At 41.4% G+C, this 21412-nt stretch overlaps 1 protein-coding gene across 1 annotated transcript in view; it reads left to right on the top strand.

The window, feature by feature from the left end:
• Positions 1 to 21412, top strand: part of GLG1 (golgi glycoprotein 1) — a 157999-nt gene that overhangs the window by 92572 nt on the left and 44015 nt on the right. Inside the window, exons 3-7 of the mRNA XM_034940671.3 lie at positions 3824 to 3910; positions 9000 to 9215; positions 16183 to 16386; positions 17994 to 18065; positions 19678 to 19861. Coding sequence (XP_034796562.1) covers positions 3824 to 3910; positions 9000 to 9215; positions 16183 to 16386; positions 17994 to 18065; positions 19678 to 19861 — 763 coding nt within the window. The remainder of the gene's footprint in view (positions 1 to 3823; positions 3911 to 8999; positions 9216 to 16182; positions 16387 to 17993; positions 18066 to 19677; positions 19862 to 21412) is intronic.

The raw sequence follows: 21412 nt of genomic DNA, 5'->3' as shown, positions 1-21412 counted from the left end.
CTGTGGTTGAGCTTCTTGACTTGCTGAGACAATGGTCTTTTTTTTTTTTTTTTTCTTTCCTTCACCTTTCTCATCCCCATTACCTAGAAGGATGTCCAGATTATAGTAGTTACTCATTACACGTTTGGGATGGGTGAACAGATAGATTCATGGATGGATGTCTTAAGATTTGAGGCCAGGCGCGATGACTCACGCCTGTAATTCCAGCACTTTGGGAGGCTGGAAGCCAGCAGATCATGAGGTCAGGAGATCGAGACCATCCTGGCCAACATGGTGAAACCCCATCTCTACTAAAAATACAAAAATGTAGCTGGATGTGGTTGCACACACCTGTAATCCCAGCTAGTAGGGAGGCTGAGGCAGGAGAATTGCTTGAACCCGGGGGGCGGAGGTTGCAGTGAGCCGAGATCACACTCGCACCACTGTACTTCCAGCCTGGGCAAAAAAAATTTTTTTTTTTTTTTTTTTAATGTGGATTCTCGCTCTGTCACCCAGGCAGAGGCTTCAGTGAGTCGAGATCACGCCACTGCACTTCAGCCTGGGTGACAGAGCAAGACTCCATCTGAGGAAAAAAAAAAAAAGAAATAAAAGACCAGAAAGTAGATTAATGGTTGCCAGAAGATGAGGGTAGAGAGGATAAAGTGTGACAGAATGGGTGTGGGCTTCTGTTTGGGGTGATAATGTTCTATAATTAGGCAATGGTGGTTGTTGCCCATCCTTGTGAATAAAGTAAAAAACCACTGAATTGTACACTTTAGAGAGGTAAATTTTATGGTATGTGAATTAAATATCAATTTGAAATGAACAAAAAAAAGATGAGATACAGTAAAATGTTTAGCATTTGACAATACTGTCATGGTTCTTAGGGAAGAGACTTGTTCATAAGGAAATTTATGCCTGCCAGAACAAGTAAGTTTTCAAATTAAAAGGTGAAGACATTCAAAAAATCTAAATGGTCATCTAAACGTCTGTTGGTGGAAAATCTATTTCTAGCTCAATTGTAGGACATCTGACTTTGCATTTGATAAAATAGTAAGGAAATATTCTGCTTATAGTTTTAATTTTTCTGGCTTTTGTTACTGTTTGTCCTAAATTTTTGAGATACCAGAAAGCTTTTCTTTTCTTTCTTTCTTTCTTTCTTTCTTTTTTTTTTTTTTTTTTTAAAAAAAGGTTCAAGTTATTCTCCTGCCTCAGCCTCCAGAGTAGCTGGGATTACAGGCATGCACCACCACGCCTGGCTAATTTTTATATTTTTAGTAGAGACCGGGTTTCACCATGTTAGCCAGACCAATCTTGAACTCCTGACCTCAGGTTATCCACCTACCTTGGCCTCCCAAAGTGCTGGCATTACAGGCATGAGCCACCATGCCCAGCCTAAAAATTCAGTTATTGATGGTAGCCGAGAGATGAGAGCTTTTACTCATATTTTTGTTTTTGAGGAGGGAGGAGAAGAAATCCTACCCATCCTTTGTGTTTTCTTCAGATCTTCCTCAGCACTCATGCAGAATTAACTGCATGCTTCCATGTCGTTTCTAATGTACTTTTTATATGCCTCTGTCCTTCTAAAAAGCAGATCTGGTCGTGTCACTCCCTACTTTCTCTTCTGCGATTCCCCGTTATTCTTGGGTTAAAGTTCAGTCATGGCTTACAAAGGCTTTCTGATCTGGCCTGGCTTGAGGCTCCTCGGTCAGTCCTCCATTGGACTTCTGGTTCCCTCCACCCCTTGCTTCCATGGATGCGGTGTCATCTACCTAAAAAAGTCTTCTCCCTACCCTTGAATCTGGCTAACTGCTTCTAGCCTTTCAGGTTTCATCTTAGCATTTTCTATGGTAAATCTTCCCTGACCAAACTCCCCATCCCTCCCCAGTTTGGAATATTCCTCCCCTATACTGCTGTGGTACCCAGTGATGCCATTAGCCAATTACTTGATCATACTCCCTGCCATTGACTGTAGCTGCCACTGGACAGTCTTTGTCCTTCTCCTTATGTTTTATCCACCAGTTCCTAACACTGTGTCTGGAACACAGTATGTACTCAGTAAACATTTGCTTGTTTCTTCTAATAGCCTATCTGTGAAACGCGTTGCCAAGCAGATATTTAACTGAATCAGTGATTGATGACTGTATTTTTTTGTCTAGGAGTATATAGTAGCCAGAGAGGAATGTACCCCCCTCCAAAAATGAATATATACATACATCTTCATGTTCTACATCATCCAAAGTCTCTGCTCTATCTCACCAACTGAACAATTTAAGGCTCATTTTTGCTAAGTTTCAGAAATTGGATCACTTATCAAAATATTTTTATGGAAGCTTCAAAAATAAAGTAATATTTAGTCATTATCTGCAAGAATAGGCTTTAGATATTTTCTAGTGTAACATGTGTTAAAACAGTTGTATAAAGTGGACCTTATGGGCTGGGTGCAGTGGCTCACTCTTGTAATGCCAGCACTTTGGGAAGCCAAGGTGGGTGGATCACCTGAGGGCAGGAGTTCAAGACCAGCCTGACCAACATGGAGAAACCCCATCTCTACTAAAAATACAAAATTAGCCAGGCATGGTGGCACATGCCTGTAATCCCAGCTACTCGGGAGGCCGAGGCAGGAGAATTGCTTGAACCTGGGAGGCAGAGGTTGTGGTGAGCCGAGATCGCGCCATTGCACTCCAGCCTGGGCAATAAGAGGGAAACTCTGTCTCAAAAAAAAAAAAAAAAAAGTAGACCTTATAGTGTATGTGTCAAGTGTTTTAAGGGAATGAAGAGGCTGGGCATGCTGGCTCGCACTTGTAATCCTAGCACTTTGGGAGGCCAAGGCAGGGGAATTGCTTGAGGCCAGGAGTTCAAGACCAGCCTGGCAGCACAGTGAGCTCCCATCTCTACAAATTTTTTTTTTTTTTTTTTTTTGAGACAGAGTCTTGCTCTGTTGCCCAGCCTGGAGTGCAGTGGCGCTATCTCGGCTCACTGCAACCTCTGCCTACGGTGTTCACGCCGTTCTCCTGCCTCAGTCTCCCGAGTAGCTGGGACTGCAGGCGCCTGCCACCACGCCGGCTAATTTTTTGTATTTTTTAGTAGAGACGGGGTTTCACTGTGTTAGCCAGGATGGTCTCGATCTCCTGACCTCGGGATCCGCCCGCCTCTGCCTCCCACAGTGCTGGGATTACAGGCGTCAGCCACCGCGCCTGGCAATTTTTTTTTAAATGAATGAATGAATGAAGATAAATATGCCTAGAAACTAGAACCTGGGCGACTCTCCTCCATGAAACCGATCTATGAAAGCACTGTTGATTGTGAGATCTGAGACTGAATCCACCAAATCTGAGCTTCTGGATTAGACTTTTTGGTTCAAGCAGAATTTAGCTCATATAACCTATTTATATTTTCCTTGAAAACCTTACCAAGGATCTTAATTTTTCATTTTTTCTTGACTTTTTAATGGTTTTTAATTTATAGCTCTAAAAAAATTGTCATTTAAGAATCGCTTGAACCCGAGAGGTGGAGGTTGCAGTGAGCCACGATCACGCCATTGCACTCCAGCCTGGGCAACAAGAGTGAAACTCTGTCTCAAAAAAAAAAAAAAAAAAAAAAAATTGTCCTTTAGCAAAAACGACAAAAATATATCTGAATAGTCATCCTTTTATTTGGCTTGCATTTTTTTCCTTTTATCTAGGAATGTGATGGCATTTTATCCTACTTTGTTTGTTATCTGATGTGAATATGCTTTGTCTGACTCTGTATAAATTGGCTTTTGTCATTTAACGTTGATAATAAATTTCATACTGTTCTAACTGGAGTTTTTCTTTGTTTTTTTTTTTCCTCTCCTATCTAGTTGTTGTGGAATTATAAGCTGAACCTAACTACAGATCCCAAATTTGAATCTGTGGCCAGAGAGGTTTGCAAATCTACTATAACAGAGGTAAGTTGTCAAAGAATTTTGTAGACATCTAATGGCTTAGAGGAGAAAATTACCAGACCAGCCCTTATGAGAAGAATGACTCAGTTACATTACTTTTCTTAGAATTCACATCTGTCTTGGTTGAAAATTAGGAAGTTGGGGGGTGTAATTAGACTCTTTTTGTTAATGTCCACCTACGCTTACATTAGGATACTATTGATTGAGGCAGTTGGAAATCAGGTTCTATTGGTCTCAAAACAGCAAGTAAAAGTGCTGAGGTATCAGTGCTACTCTCACACATTGGACAACATGCTGTGTCTGAAGCATATCAGCCTGGTTACAGGAGGTCTGTCAGCATTCCTGTTTTGGCTATGCAGCTGGATCAGTTGACCCACAGAGGTATATACTTCAAATAATAGGAGTTAGTGTTAAAAAGGTTAAGATTTTAAAAATTATTTATCTTGGCCCAGTGTAAACAACAAATAATATTAGTGAAAATTGTGTTACTTTAAATTTCTTTTTTTTTTAACGGTTTTTTTTTTTTGAATCAGTAATAGAAACTCCAGGAAGCCAGAGTTTCTGCATACTGAAATATGAGAATCACAGAGAAAACAGTTGCTATTTTTCCACCCCAGAATTAACAGTCATAGATCTAACACCATACTAATTGTCCTCAAGCTGGCCCTATTGATGAATTAAGTCAGGGCCACATTCTTCAGAGCTCTTAAGGAAGACCCTGTCTCATCCAGATAAACCATCAGCCTGTGTTCCTTGTGTCATTATGGGGACTCGTAGAACCTGTTTTCTCAAACTTTCTAATACTAGATCAGTTATGTTTTATTCTTTTAAAGCAGTGACCCCTCATATTTACCTTGGGGCTTCCGAGCAGAAAGGCATATCGTTGAAAAATTTATCTTTAGCTCCTAGCTTTAACATTCTACATCTCAAACTCCCTTAGCTAGCTATAGGACTTAACCTCTAACTTTAAAATATCAAGGGCAAAGATGTTTGCTTAATAACTAAACTAAATACTAACAAAGAAATTATTCCTAGGCTTGAACTTTAAATGTTTGTATTTTCCCTCTATATTGTGGTACTATACAATTGTAAGTAGATTTTTTTTTTTGAGATGGAGTCTTGCTCTGTCGCCCACGCTGGAGTGCAGTGGTGCCACCTTGGCTCTCTGCAACCTCTGCCTCCCGGGTTCAAGCAGTTCTCCTGCCTTAGCCTCCCAAGTAACTGGGATTACAGGCACATGCCACCAGGACTGGCTAATTTTTGTATTTTTAGTAGAGACAGGGTTTTGCCATGTTGGCCAGGCTGGTCTCAAATCCTGACCTCATGTGATCCACCCGCCTCAGCCTCCCAAAGTGCTGGGATTACAGGCATGAGTCACCGTGCCTGGCCATAAGTAGTTTTTTTTTAAAAAAACACATTGGAGAGATACATATATATACACCCACATATGTTTGTTTTGCCCCATTTTGTGTCCCATTAAATACATACCAGTTTGATTGGCCCAGGGAAATTTAGTTGAGTATGTACATATTCACTAGAATAATTTCACTCTTTGCATTAGGCTGGCTTCCATATAATGTGTGTATCACGATGGTCCTCTGTGACCTTTTGGGGTGTTCTAGTTTTGTAAAAGATTAGCATTAACAAGGACACTTCTCCCTCCCACAGGAAGATTATACTGGAGTCAGGGAAATTAAATATCAGGAAGAACACAGTCTCCAGCAAAACATTTCATTCTATATTTTCATTCTGTCATCTTTCTTAATTTTGGAATCCTGCTTCCAGGGAGAAAAACAACATCACAAGAATACCTGTAAACTATTAATACAAACCAAACTTAATCTCCAGGATTGAGCTAAATCCTGCCTGCTTTCCTTCTGGCTCCAGTCAAAAAATAGAGTGACTGCAGCATTTTGCTCATGGTACCTTTTCAATCTGCTCCCCAGCCACTTCAGAGTTTACTCCTGTTCTTAAATATGTTGATGATGATTTAGTGCCCCTTTTTTTGCTGTTCATCTTAGAAGTTTAGTAAGATAGAAGGAAAAAGTGCTATCCAGCAGAATGAAGAAACATGCAAACTTCTCATTCTAACACCACGCCCTGTTGTAATGGATAGTGAGCTGAAAAATGAGTAGGTGCCACATCTCTGTGTTTCAGTAAAATCTCAAGTGATTGAAGCTAAAATTTACATTTAGTTTCTTATTGAGGCTACAGTTCAAAATGTGCTCCTGGTTTCTCTTGAGTTTTTTTTTTTTTTTTTTGAGACGGAGTCTTGCTCTGTAACCCAGGCTGGAGTGCAGTGGCGCGATCTCTGCTCGCTGCAAGCTCCGCCTCCCAGGTTCATGCCATTCTCCTGCCTCAGCCTCCCAAGTAGCTGGGACTTCAGGCACCTGCTACCACACATGGCTAATTTTTTTTTGTATTTTTAGTAGAGATGGGGTTTCACTGTGTTAGCCAGGATGGTCTCAGTCTCCTGACCTCGTGATCCGCCCGCCTGGGCCTCCCAAAGTGCCGGGATTACAGGTGTGAGCCACCGCTCCTGGCCTCTTGAGATGTTTTAAAACTTTTGGTTGCTCAATATTAGGGCCTGGAAAAATGTTTCTCTGTTTCATTAAGTGGGTGTCTGCCACTAGTCTTGTTTTTTATCCAGTGTTTTTCTGTGGTTGAATTACAAGTGCTGGGATTTTCAAGCATCTATTCCTCCTTTCACTTTTCAAACTTAAGTCTGTTTTGTTCGGCAAAAAAAAAAAAAAAAAAATCTTTTCCAGGAAATATAGTCCTGGCCCTCTTTTTTTTTTTTTTTTTTTTAAGATGGAGTCTGTCATTGTCACCGGGGCTGAAGTGCAGTGGTGCAATCTTGGCTCACTGCAACCTCCACCTCCTGGGTTCAAGCAATTCTCCTGCCTCAGCCTCCCGAGTAGCTGGGACTACAGATGCGTGGCACCACACTCAGCTAATTTTGGGTTTTTTGTTTATTTGTTTAGAGAAGGAGTCTCGCTCTGTTGCCCAGGGTGGAATGCAATGGCTCAATCTCAGCTCACTGCAACCTCCGCCTGCCGAGTTCTAGCAATTCTCCTGCCTCAGCCTTCCAAGTAGCTGGGACTACAGGCGCACGCCGCCACACCTGGCTAATTTTTTGTATTTTATTAGAGACAGGCTTTCACTGTGTTGCCCAGGCTGGTCTCGAACTCCTGAGCTCCGGCAGTCCACCCGCCTCAGCCTCCCAGAGTGCTAGGATTACAGGCATGAGCCACCGCACCTGGCCAATTTTTGTATTTTTAGTAGAGATGGGGTTTCGCCATGTTGGCCAGGCTGGTCTCAAACTCCTAACTTCAAGTGATCCACCCCCCTCGGTCTTCCAAAGTGCTGGGATTACGGACGTGAGCCACCGTGCCCAGCCATGGCCCTCTTTTAGGCATCACAAAAACTTACTTGGGGTTAAACTGAAAGAATTTCATTCATCTTGACTGTTGAAAATCTCTGCTGTCTCTGAAACCAGTGTGAGACTATTATTTACTAAATTCCCAAGTTTGCCCCTTTAGAAGTAAACACAACTTTCTTTTCTGAACTGAGTTATTTACGTGGTCTGGATTTGATACTGGAGTTAGAGGTGAAGACAACCTGTTGCCTATAGGATAATTCCTCGGTGGTGTGTCCTTCATCCAGCACCTTTTGGAAGAGGAGATTGTGTTTGTTTTGCCCTATGGGCATGCTTGTGATAGATAGGCCTAATGGGGAGAATGCTCTCTATTGCATTCAAAGGACAAATAAAGCACTGTTTCTTGTTTATATTCAAAATAAACATTCCCATTTAACTCCTTCCTCTTGTCAGAATTGCCACTTCAGTTTGTCTTAATTTCCCCAAATGCAATAGGCTCTTTTCCAAACACCCTTCTCTGTTTTATAATTTAAGCTTATAATTCTATTATTAGGTTTTACTTTTGCCTGAATTTCAGCATTTGGGGGCTAGTTTGCTTTATTAGCATTTTGTGGTTTGGAATGCACTTTGCAGGAACACCACCATGCAGAATCACTCTGTGCCTGATCCACTAGATCATATGTCTAAACCACCCAAACTAGGTTCCCCTTCCCAAACTTCTTGCTAAACTGCACTGAACATTATTTTAAACATGTTTCCCAGACCACATGTGTCCCAGACCACAGCGGTTAAGTTTGGATTCTACTGATTTCAAAAACACATGTTCAATCCATAGTTAATTTAGAACACATTAATGTCATGTCAAGAAGTAGGCCAGGTGAGGTGGCTCACGCTTATAATCCCAGCACTTTGGGAAGCCAAGGTGGGCGGGTCACGTGGGGTCAGGAGTTCGAGACCAGCCTGGCCAACATGGCAAAACTCCGTCTCTACTAAAAATACAAAAATTAGCCTGGCGTGGAGGTGAGCTCCTGTAATCCTAGCTACTCAGGAAGCTGAGGCAGGAGAATCACTTGAACCTGGGAGCCAGGGGTTTCAGTGAGCCGAGATCATGTCATTCCACTCCAGCCTGGGCGACAGAGCAAGACTCTGCCTCAAAAGATAAATAATAATAATATCATGTCAAGAAGTAATATTACACCTTCCCTCCTGTCTCTCCTTGGCCCTTAGGTTTGCCTAACAATAATAGTTTTCTGTGTAGCTTGGCTTAGGGTATGCAGCTGGACTTCACTTTTGCACCTGTTTGTCAAACCTTCCTCCCTAGATTCATCCCCTCGCTGTTCCCTGCATTTTTTGCATGGTTACAAGGACTTCCATAGGACCATGCCAAAGCTGTAGATGTTAACAGCTCTTTTCACTGCATTTAGAAGTGAGCATTACCTAAGCATTTGATATGTAGGTATTTTTTTGCAAAACACATTAATCAGGTTTTTCTAGAAGGCACAACAGTCTGAGTAGGGATGACACTATTTTTCTTTAAAATGAATGTATTCCTAAATGTTTTCCTTGGATATATTTCTAAGCATTTTTCCTTTTTTCTTCCAAGTAAAGAATTAGGAAATCAACAGGAAAATTTCAGACATTTTTCTCTTTGATAAATATTGTTTGATACGAGCATGGAACACTTTTGTAAAACAGCTACTTTATTTTGAGCAGATTAAAGAATGTGCTGATGAACCGGTTGGAAAAGGTTACATGGTTTCCTGCTTGGTGGATCACCGAGGCAACATCACTGAGTATCAGTGTCACCAGTACATTACCAAGATGACGGCCATCATTTTTAGTGATTACCGTTTAATCTGTGGCTTCATGGATGACTGCAAAAATGACATCAACATTCTCAAATGTGGCAGTATTCGGCTTGGAGAAAAGGTATCTAATACTACGTTAGCTTCAACAAAGGGGTCTTAAAATTTGGTGTATGAAAAGCTTTGTATAACTGACATGGGAAAAATTTAGGACTGGAGTGACCTTAAGTTGAAATTGAAGAAACTTGTCCAGACAGCCCTAAGAGCTAAGGCTGGTTGACAATGTATTTCATGTGTTTGTAGCAAAATTTTTCAGTACTGTATGGGAAGCAGAGGAATTAATACCTGCAAAGAGTGGTGTTATCTTCATAATATTAGACCAGCTGCTGGTTACCTGTAATGTGCCTCTGGCAAAGGAGAGACCTGAGTTCTCTAATATTTTTTTTTTGAAACAGAGTCTCCCTCTGTTTCCCAGGCTGGAGTACAGTGGTGGGATTTCCGCTCATTGCAGCCTCAGCCTCCTGGGTTCAAGTGATTCTCCTGCCTCAGCCTCCCGAGTAGCTGGAACTACAGGCATGCACCACCACGCCCGGCTAATTTTTGTATTTTTAATAGAGATGGGGTTTCGCCATGTCGGCCAGGCTGATCTTGAACTCCTGACCTCAAGTGATCTGCCCGCCTCGGCCTCCCAAAGTGCTGGGATTACAGGCGTGAGCCACCGGTCCCGGCCAAGTTCAGTAATCTTTCTCTGCATATGTCCCACTGTTAGTATAAAAAAAATTACTGGCCGGGCGCGGTGGCTCATGCCTGTAATCCCAAGACTTTGGGAGGCTGAGGTGGGCAGATCACGAGGTCAGGAGATCAAGACCATCCTGGCTAACACGGTGAAACCCCGTCTGTACTAAAAATACAAAAAAAAAAAAAACAACCAAAAACAAAATTAGCCGGGCGTGGTGGCAGGCGTCTGTAGTCCCAGCTACTTGGGAGGCTGAGGCAGAAGAAAGGCATGAACCCAGGAAGTGGAGCTTGCAGTGAGCCGAGATCACGCCACTGCACTCAAGCCTGGGAGACAGAGTGAGACTCCGTCTCAAAAAAAACAAAAAAAAAATTACTTAGCACACTGGCTGCTGTCCATCTATAAAATATTAGAAAATTTTAAGATACGTGAAGGTACTTCTAGTTAGTTGGAAGAAAAGTCCTCTCTAAATGTGATATATTATTAATCTTCATCTCAGAAGAACTGATTTTAGTAAAGACAGGAAAGAAAATAACTACCTAGCTAGTTTCTTCTTCCACAGTTATATCTGATCTTATTTTTTGACTTAGTCTGCTGAACAGAAGGTCACAATAGAGATCTGGCCAGGTTTATTCTGAATTTGTTTGCTCAGCAAAAATGAAAAAAACTCCTGAAAAGTAATGGATGCCAGTGGGAGAGGGAGCCTGAGACCTGTGGCATCCCCTATTAGTTGCTGCTGCTCATTAATCTACTGTTCAGGAAATATGATGGAAAATAAAACCCATTTGTCCCTTTGCCCTCTATTTGTTCATGGTTGGCAGGTGTCTATCACTGACAAAGGGGACATGGTGTTAGGATCCTGGAACTGAGCACACAGTTCAAATGAAGGGTTTCTTGCTGTGTATTGTCTGGCTGTCACCAAAGGCCTGATGCCCTTTCCTTAATATCAGCACAGGGCCTGTTCCCTTATCAGAGTGAACCACTGAGTTGGTCTTGAAAAACTCTGTGGCTTGGCATAAATCTTTCAGGCAAATAAAGAAAGGACAGCTTTAATAAAGAACGCAGTGTTTTCCTTCCCAGCAGACTCTCAAAATGGCACAAAAGCACTTATGTCACTGATGATTCAGGAAGCTCTTCTGACTTTATTTAGGATGTTGAAAATTATATCCAATTCCAAACCTGCCTCCTTTTAAAGTCTCCACAGGATTCCAAACATACTTTTCAGGAATCAGAAATGAGGCCTTTTCACCCTCGTGATGAGTGCTCCATGCAGTAAAGCCAAGCGTTTCAGTCCCTCTGTGGAGTAGTTCTTGCCTGGTAACCACCAAGGTAGCAACTGATTAGCCTCCTTCTAGCTCTCTGAATTGTCACCTCCATGTATGAGTTACTAAGTCTGTAGTGACTGAAACGATTGCAGAAAATAGTACTGCTGGAGCCAAAAGGCACGACAGGATTGTTTATTCATTTAGATAAAATAATAAAAATTGTTCCTATGGACTAAAGATAGAAATGACACTTTTGTCATTTAATCTTTCAGTATGTCTACCAGTTGGGTGAAATTTCAGTTTATACCAGGTCACTACACCAGCATCAAAGGCTTTCTTGTATTTTGGGGACAGTGAGATAGACTCACACCTGAACTTCTGAAAAAACACCTTCCTTCCTATATCATTCACTCTGTACTACAGCCAAATTTAAAAAAGAGGGAGGCATGTTCTCAGCTCTTCTCTGCCTTTTTCTAAAACCCGTAGTTTGCTTTTCTGAAGCCAGTTATTTAGATAGAAAACTTATACTGAAAATTAACAAAGCAGCTTCTGAACACAGAAAATAACAGGCTTGTCAGTTTCAAATTTGCTGCCACTGAAGCTTGAAACTCTTCTATGACTGGCTTTGACTTGGCCTCCTCCAAAGGACTGAGGAGAGGATTCATGGTTAATCTGTTTGTACCTTGCCTTTGTATGAACACATAAATGTCATGATTTCAAAACTATGATTTTTTCAAATGTTAATATAAATTTTAGAACAAAGAAGATACATTAATAAAGGCTTTAGAATTTTATATAATAATAAATGTTGTCAAAATGAAAGGGCAGATTTCCAAAAGTAAAGATATAAATGATTTACATCATCTGAAGAAAAAGACTGTGGCTGCCAACAAAGGAACTTAATTGCGGACATGTGCCACAGTATTAGTACTTTTGTGCTTTTCTCTCGGTAGCTGTATCATTTATTATTTATTATTTCATTTATTATTTCCTGCTTTTAACCAGTTAATTTGAGTAATTCTAATATTCCTTTTTCCTTTATCTAGTGAGGTTGATTACAGAAGACAGCAGAAGGATTGAAATAGAGAATGGTTTATAGCAGAGATAAAAACTGAGTTCTTGCCTACTATTTAGAGATTAGTGTTAGCATCTGTTGTTGGTTTTTTGTTTTTTTTTTTGTGGGGGCCGTTCTTGTTAAAGGACACGGAATATGGGGAAGAAAAATACTGCCTATCAAACTTCTAAAAACGGATCAAGGCATTGGCAGTAGATTTTAAGCAGATGTTTTTCTACCATAATAAAGTTAACAAAAAATTATTGTAAGTTCATTTATAGGATAATTTATTACTCATATGCCAAGCCTGTGTATTAATAACTTTTTAAACCTAAATGAGCTTATTTTCTCATAATGTGCAGGTGTGTAGTTCACCTCACTTTAATTAATGTTTGGTAACTAACCATGCAGTCTTCGTTGTCAAATATTTATATGCATTTCAGTTATAAACTCCAATGCACTAAAAGCTCAGAGACTCCGAGGAACTCCTGAAATACCCTTATTTGAAAAAAGCATTTATCTGAAAGTTACAATGAATGGAAACATCTAATAGAGAAGTATTGTTTTTTTTTCTCTTGGTGTTGTTGTTGAGACGGAGTCTCACTCTGTCGCCCAGGCTGGAGTGCAGTGGCACAATCTCGGCTCACTGCAAGTTCCGCCTCCCAGGTTCATGCCATTCTCCTGCCTCAGCCTCCTGAGTGGCTGGGACTACAGGTGACAGCCACCATGCCCGGCTAATTTTTTGTATTTTTAGTAGAGACGGGGTTTCACAGTGTTAGCCAGGATGGTCTCTATCTCCTGACTTTGTGATCTACCCGCCTCGGCCTCCCAAAGTGCTGGGATTACAGGCGTGAGCCACCGTGCGCAGCCAGAAGTATTGTTATGACCTAATGCCAGTGTAGTTACATTTAGTCACACGTTGCTTATCGATGAGGATACAATGAGAATACCAGGACACGTTCTGAGAAATGTGTTGTTAGGCAAGTTGATCACTGTGTGAGTATCATAGAGTATAGCCTACTACACACCTAGGCTATGTAGTATAGCCTATTGCTCCTGGGCTACAAACCTGTACAGCATGTGGCTATGCTGAAATACTGGAGACATTTATAAACAAGTATAGTATTTGTGTATATAAGTACATATAAACATAGGAAAGGTACAGTAAAAAACACAGTGTTCCATAGCTGAGGGTGGTGGTGTGTGCTTCTAGTCCCAGCTGCTCGGGAGGCTGAGTCAGGAGGATCACTTGCGCCCAGGAGCTTGGGACTGCAGTGAGCTATGATCCCTCCACTGCACTCCAGCCTGGGCAACAGAGCAAGACCCTGTCTCTTAAAAAAATAAATAAAAATGAAAGTTAAACAACAACAACAAACAAGTTTTAGGAGTTTTATAGACTCCACCCACTCACCCAGATTAACCCCATAAATAAATAATGGACTGTTAGCTAGACACTTTATGTTCTACAACTCAAATGAGTTAGTTAACTCCTCTGAGCCTCTGTTCATTCATGTCCGCAGTAGATATCAGAGCTGTGTCCTTTCTTCATATGTGTGTTAGGAGATAACACGAAAGGTTTCATGGAAACACTTGGAAATTAAGGTGCTATAGACAAATCTTTTAATTAAAATAGAAAAAAATACATTCTTTGGTTGATTTGAAATTTTGTCTGAAGTAGATGTTACGCTACTTGGTTTTAGGAATCTTTTTTTTTTTTTTTTTGCCTGAGACGGAGTTCACTCTTGTTGTCTATGCTGGAGTGCAGTGGCACTAACTGAGCTCACTGCAACCTCCGCCTCCCAGATTCAAGCAATTCTCTTGCCTCAGCTTCCTGAGTAGCTGGGGTTATAGGTACGTGTCACCACACCCACCTAATTTTTGAATTTTTAGTAGAGACAGGGTTTCACCACGTTGGCCAGGCTGGTCTCGAACTCCTGACCTCAGATGATCCACCCGCCTCGGCCTCCCAAAGTGCTGGGATTACAGGCATGAGCCACCACGCCTGGCCAGAATCTTTTTATTATATGCAGATTATTTCATAGATAGGTATTTTATTATAACAAGATTTTAATTGCGTGTGTATAAATGATAGCACTATATATATATAAAATATATATAAAAATATATAAAATATATATTATATATAATATATATAAAATATATACTATATATAATATATATAAAATATATACAAAAAATATATCTCATATATATATATATATATATATATATATACTTTTTTTTGTTTTTTGAGACAGAGCCTTGCACTGCCCCCCCAGGCTGGAGTGCAATGGTGCAATCTCGGCTCCCTGCAACCTCTACCTCCTGGGTTCAAGCGATTCTCCTTCCTCAGCTTCCCGAATAGCTGGGATTACAGGTGCACACCACCACATCCAGCTGATATTTTGTATTTTTAGTAGAGACAGGGTTTCACTGTGTTGGCCAGACTGGTCTTGAACTCTTGACCTCGTGATCCGCCCACCTTGGCCTCCCAAAGTGCTAGGATTACAGGCGTGAGCCATCGTGCCAGGCTAATAGCACTATATTTTAAGATGCTTTGGTTTGCTATATTAGTGGTTATACCTTAAATTGTTGAAGCATATCTTATAAGTATAGATTAGGACTCTTGAATAGAAAATATTTAGGGGAACTATCTCATATTTTGCATGAATGAATGTTTGTGGTTGCTATGGGGATGATGAAGTGTACAATTAAAGATAATTGGATGGTTTTTAAGAAAACTCTCAGAAGCGTTTTGTGTAAACAGTGGTAATCTTGTTAAATCCCATTAAGATAAATCCAAAACATCAACGTGAGTATTAAACAACAGATTCTACATATTGGGATGTTTGTGGACACCACAGAGTAGGGAAAGGAGAAAGAAAGTCTCTAACTTCTTAGTGGATTGTGTGGTTTGTTGGTTTTTAACTTGACTGAAAGCACTGTTGGCCGGGCGCAGTGGCTCACGCCTGTAATCCCAGCACTTTGGGAGGCCGAGGCGGGCGGATCACGAGGTCAGGAGATCGAGACCATCCTGGCTAACACGGTGAAACCCCGTCTCTATTAAAAACACGAAAAATTAGCCAGGCGTGGTGGCGGGCGCCTGTGGTCCCAGCTACTCAGGAGGCTGAGGCAGGAGAATAGAGTGAACCCGGGAGGGGGAGCGTGCAGTGAGCCGAGATAGCGCCACTGCAGTCCAGCCTGGGCGAAAGAGCGAGACTCCGTCTCAAAAAAAAAAAAAAAAAAAAAAAAAGCAAGCCCTGTTATTTGGGAAATGCCTGGTTTTTAGAGACAAATGAACAGAGATTTCAGCAGTGTAATTTCAGTCTTGACATGAACTATGACCAGAACTTTGAGCCCATGTGGTTTTTTTTGTGTTTTTTTTTTTTTTTTTTTACGGAGTTTCTGTCTTGTCGCCCAGGCTGGAGTGCAGTGGCACGATCTCGGCTCACTGCAACCTCCGCCTACCGGGTTCAAGTGATTCTCCTGCCTCAGCCTCCTGAGTAGCTGGGATTACAGGCGCACACCACCATGCCTGGCTAATTTTTTGTATTTTTAGTATTTTTAGTACAGATGGGCCTTCACCATGTTGGCCAGGCTGGTCTCGAACTCCTGACCTCAGGTGATCCACCTGCCTCGGCCTTCCAAAGTGCTGAAATTACAGACATGAGCCACCATGCCTGGCCCTGTTGTGTTTCTTATGAATTTTTGACATTTTAAATTTTTAAAAATTCAGGTTCTTACTTCTAGTGCTAACTAAACTATAATACTTAAACTTTCCAGGATTTCTGTTTCCATTTGTAGCATGCAAGTATTATATTCTAACTGAAGATTATTGAGAGCATTTTCTTTAACTTCCACAATGTGGTTGGTTCTTACTTGATTTCTTGGTAGAACATTAATAAGTCAACTCTATGATGGGGTTTTATTACTTTGTGTGTGTGTGTGTGTGTGTGTGTGTGTGTGTAGCCAAATGTTGTTTATTTGAAACCCATGTGGTAAAAGTTTTAAAATATTAATATCCTCGCTATTTTAGGATGCACATTCACAAGGTGAGGTGGTATCATGCTTGGAGAAAGGCCTGGTGAAAGAAGCAGAAGAAAGAGAACCCAAGATTCAAGTTTCTGAACTCTGCAAGAAAGCCATTCTCCGGGTGGCTGAGCTGTCATCGGATGACTTTCACTTAGACCGGCATTTATATTTTGCTTGCCGAGATGATCGGGAGCGTTTTTGTGAAAATGTGAGTCAGCTCAGAAACTGTTCTGTTCTTCCTTTTATTTTTACACATATATAATTTTGTTTTAATTAATTTAATTGTGTTGTTTTTTGAGAGATTGAGTCTTGCTATGTTGCCCAGGCTGGTCACGAACTTCTGACCTGAAGCAATGCTCCAGCTCAGCCTCCCCAATTTTTGAGACAGGGTCTTGCTGTGGTGCCCAGGCTGGAGTGCAGTGGTGTGATCATGGCTCACTGCAGCCTCCAACTTCTGGGTTCAAGCGATTCTTCTGCCTCAGCCTCCCAAGTAGCTAAAACCATAGGCAAGCACCATCTTGCCTGGCCAATTTTTTAAAAAAATTTTTGTAGAGATGGGGCCTTGCTATATTGCCCGGACTGTTCTTGAACCCCTGGCCTGAGGTGATCTCCTCCCTCTGTCTCTGAAAGTACTAGGATTATAGGCACGAGCCACTGTGACTTAAATATTTTTTAATACTCTATTCTAACGTAAAATAAGCCATCAAGAAACCTCACATGTAGAAAAGCCACAGAAATGGAAGAAGAAATTGGTCCCAGTATAGCAGAAAGTGGTAACTGGATGCTCAGCCTTGATGACTGAACATTTGGTTAACAGCTGGCTTCTAATGATCTCCACTTAGTATTTTTTCTGCTTTATCTCACTTCTCAATTTCAGTTCTTGGAAGTCTGTTTTATCTATAGGAATTTTATTTTACCCAGGATCTTATTTACATCTATTCAGTGGCTAAAACTTTGATGCATTATATATTTATGTGTTTTTGGCTAAGGTGAAGAAAACAGGTGGCTAATCTTTAAAACCAAATCCTTGATTACCACCTGCTGACTCTATAGAACAGCCTTCTAACTCTTTAAATAGAATGGTCTCTCCATCCTTACAACAAAGTACTGAAAGTAACTTGTGTACACTTCCACTCTGCCTGCTGGTTTGCATTAACAGCTTTAACCATCAGAGCCACTGATGTAAGAGTTTCGTTAACTCTAGCATACACTTGTAAGAAAGAAGACTCAGAGGCCGGGTGCGGCGGCTCACGCCTGTAATCCCAGCACTTTGGGAGGCCGAGGCAGGCAGATCACTTGAGGTCTGGAGTTCGAGACCAGCCTGACCAATATGGTGAAACCCCATCTCTACTAAAAATAAAAAAATTAGTTGGGCAGGGTGGCGGGGGCCTGTAATCCCAGCTACTTGGGGCTCTGAGGCAGGAGAATTGCTTGAACCCAGGAGGCAGAGGTTGCACCGAGCTAAGATTGTGCCACTGCACTCCAGCCTGGGAAACAGAGCAAGACTGACTCTATCTCAAAAAAAAAAAAAAAAAAAAAAGACTCAGACTCTAACACTTCTCTTGGTTCCCTAATTAACAAAATACATCTGAGAACAAATGACAAACTCCATATATCATGGGAATATTTTTTTCGTCTTTACTGCAGTCACTGTTTTTGTTAAAAGCCTATTAAATTTTATAAATGGAAGCGCTGTTTGTCCAAAGGTATGTACGATTATAATCATTTAATAGAAAGCTCTATATGAGATTGTGGATAATGTTCAGCATAACTGTTTAGCTAAAGTAATAATAATGTGTATGTTCCATCTTATAGACACAAGCTGGTGAGGGCAGAGTGTATAAGTGCCTCTTTAACCATAAATTTGAAGAATCCATGAGTGAAAAGGTAAGTATTATTTTGAAACTAATGAATGTTTTATTTGTTTTTTAAAAGCTTTCTCAGCCAGACACGGTGGCTCACGCCTGTAATCCCAGCACTTTGGGAGGCTGAGGCAGGTGGATCACGAGGTGAGGAGTTCAAGACCAGCCTGGCCAAGATGGTGAAACGCCGTCTCTGCTAAAAATACAAAAATTAGTCGGACGTGGTGGCGGGTGCCTGTAATCCCAGCTACTCGGGAGGCTGAAGCAGGAGAATCACTTGAACCCAGGAGGTGGAGGTTGCAGTGAGCTGAGATTGCACCACTGCACTCCAGCCTGGGTGACAGAGTGAGACTCTGTCTCCAAAAAAAAAAAAAAGCTTTCTCAATTTCTCTGAAACAATATTTCTTATAATCTTATACCGAAACGTAAATGACTGATAAAGCTCACCGCTTTCAGAGGTGAGGTACTTGGGTTTTAAGCATATTTGGCTGAAACCAAGAAAATGAAACCCTGATTGTGATATCTAGATAGTGAGAAGCCAAGTAGGGTTCTCACTGTGGTGGTTTTTTTAGGTGTTTTTGTTTTGTTTTGTTTTTGTTTTTTTTGAGTGGAGTCTTTCTCTGTCACCCAGGCTGGGGTGCAGTGGCATGATTCGGCTCACTGTAGCCTCTGCCTGCCGGGTTCAAGCAAGTCTCCTGCCTCAGCCTCCCTAGTAGCTGTGGCTACAGGCACCTGCCAACACGCCCAGCTAATTTTTGTATTTTTAGTAGAGACGGGGTTTCACCATGTTGGCCAAGCTGCTCTCAAACTCCTGACCTCAGGTGATCCACCCGCCTCTCACTGTGGTTTTATATAAAATCCTCAGTGTGATTTTATATAAAATTCTCAGATATTACTTTGTTTGGGAAGTAAAATCAGAGAATTTTATATAAAACCACACTAAGGCCAGCCCTGCCTCCTCAAGAAGTTTAGGTTAACCAAATCAATGTGCTTTCTAGGCAATTAGCTATTTAATTTTTCAGCAGCTATATCATTAAGCATCCTCTTTTAGTTCTTTGTCCCTGAATGAATGCAAGAATAGTTGATGGCTTTTGAAATAATTAATTTTGCTATCTTGTCATTTACTTTCCTGTGTAGCTGAAGAAATGTTTCTCATTTCCTTTTCCTTGTATCATTTGAACAATCTTATTCAAATCTTATTATTCAGATGATATAGAATAATTGAATAATTGTATTTTAAAGCATTGAACAGAATATCCCAAATGTTATGTTAGTTGCCAGTTTGATGCTAGTGAAATTTATGTTAGGGGTATTGTTAAAGTGGAAAAGAATGCTGTGTGTCAAGTTAACATATTGGGATCTATGAGATATTTACATGTTTTGGACAGCTGCTATTGCAGCAACAACTAGCAAGTGACTACAGAATTTCTAGGTTCCCCACCCACTTACCCCTGTCTCATGCCACACTAGTTTAGCTCAATTGTGAACATTTCAACCAAACTTAAAGATAGATATGTTGGTAATAACTGCAGTTGTTGACATGTACTTGGCTGAGTCGCTATGCTCATCTTAGTGGTACACGTCAACAGTAAAGTTACATGAGTGGTCTCACGGCTGTTGCTGTACTCTTTCCTCAGTGTCGAGAAGCACTTACAACCCGCCAAAAGCTGATTGCCCAGGATTATAAAGTCAGTTATTCATTGGCCAAATCCTGTAAAAGTGACTTGAAGAAATACCGGTGCAATGTGGAAAACCTTCCGCGATCGCGTGAAGCCAGGCTCTCCTACTTGTTAATGTGCCTGGAGTCAGCTGTACACAGAGGTAGCATTCATTTTTTTTTTTAAATCATCATTTCTGTTCCTTTTTGGATTCACACTCTAAAGCTTTATATATATAAACGTTAGTTTCCTCCCATATTTGCTTTTTTGAGTATTTTTCTTTCTTTTTTTTTTTTTTTTTTTTTTTTTTTTTTTTTTTTTTTTTTTTTTGAGACGGAGTCTCTCGCTCTGTCGCCCAGGCTGGAGTGCAGTGGCGCAATTTCGGCTCACTGCAAGCTCCGCCTTCCGTGTTCACGCCATTCTCCTGCCTCAGCCTCCCAAGTAGCTGGGATTACAGGCGAGCGCCACTGCGCCTGGCTAATTCTTGTATTTTTAGTAGAGATGGGGTTTCACCATGTTGGTCAGGCTGGTCTCGAACTCCCAAACTTAGGTGATCCGCCCACCTCGGCCTCCCAAAGTGCTTGGATTATAGGTGTGAGCCACCGCACCTAGCAATTTTTTTTTTTTTAATAGAGATGAGGTTTTGCCATGTTGGCATGCCGGGTCTCAAAACTCCTGCCCTCAAGTGATCCTCCCACCTTAGCTCCCAGAGTGCTAGGATTACAGGCGTGAGCCACTGTGCCCAGCTGAATAGTTTTCTTGTCTTTTCTTTTTTTTTTTGAGACAGAGTCTCGCTGTGTCACCAGGCTGTAGTGCAGTGGTGCAATCTCAGCTCACTGCTACCTCCGACTCCCTAGTTCAGCCTCTGGAATAGCTGGGATTACAGGCACACACCACTATGCCCAGCTAATTTTTGTATTTTTAGTAGAGATGGGATTTCACCACGTTGGCCATGATAGTCTCGATCTCCTGACCTCGTGATCTGCCTGCCTCGGCCTCCCAAAGTGCTGGGATTACAGGCGTGAGCCACTGCGCCTGGCCTAGTTTTCGTTTTTGAAATACACATTGTGCAACATTTTGAGGAGACTCAGGGTAGCATGATTTAGCACATGGGTCAGACTTGGCTTCAAATTTTGGCTTTATCACTAAACAAACTGTCTGGGTGACCAGTTTTTGTTTTGTTTTGTTTTGTTTTAATCTTTTTATTTTAAGTTTTCCCGGCCAGGCGCGGTGGCTCACGCTTGTAATCCCAGCACTTTGGGAGGCCGAGGTAGGCAGATCACGAGGTCAGGAGATCGAGACCACGGTGAAATCCCGTCTCTACTGAAAATACAAAAAAATTAGCCGGGCGTGGTTGCGGGCGCCTGTAGTCCCAGCTACTCGGAGAGGCTGAGGCAGGAGAATGGCGTGAACCCGAGAGGCGGAGCTTGCATTGAGCCGAGATCGCGCCACTGCACTCCAGCCTGGGTGACACAGTGAGACTCCGTCTCAAAAAAAAAAAAAAAAAGTTTTCCCCATTGGCATTTACAGCTCAAAGAAGTTGGGGGAGCTTATAGTGAATATCTTAAATGTAGTCTTTTCTAAAAGCTTTAATTGTGTAGGCCAGTGGAGATTGTTCTTTGGCTTTCATTTTTACCCTAATAGTTATCTTATTGATAAGATTTCCATGGGCAGAGCATTTGCATTATTAGTGCAGTAGTATAAAACCTGTTTC

The sequence above is a fragment of the Pan paniscus genome, chromosome 18 (assembly GCF_029289425.2).
Source record: "Pan paniscus chromosome 18, NHGRI_mPanPan1-v2.0_pri, whole genome shotgun sequence".
NCBI lineage: Eukaryota > Metazoa > Chordata > Mammalia > Primates > Hominidae > Pan > Pan paniscus.
The sequence above is the reverse complement of the archived record's forward strand: the minus strand, read 5'-3'. Positions and strand labels throughout refer to the sequence as shown.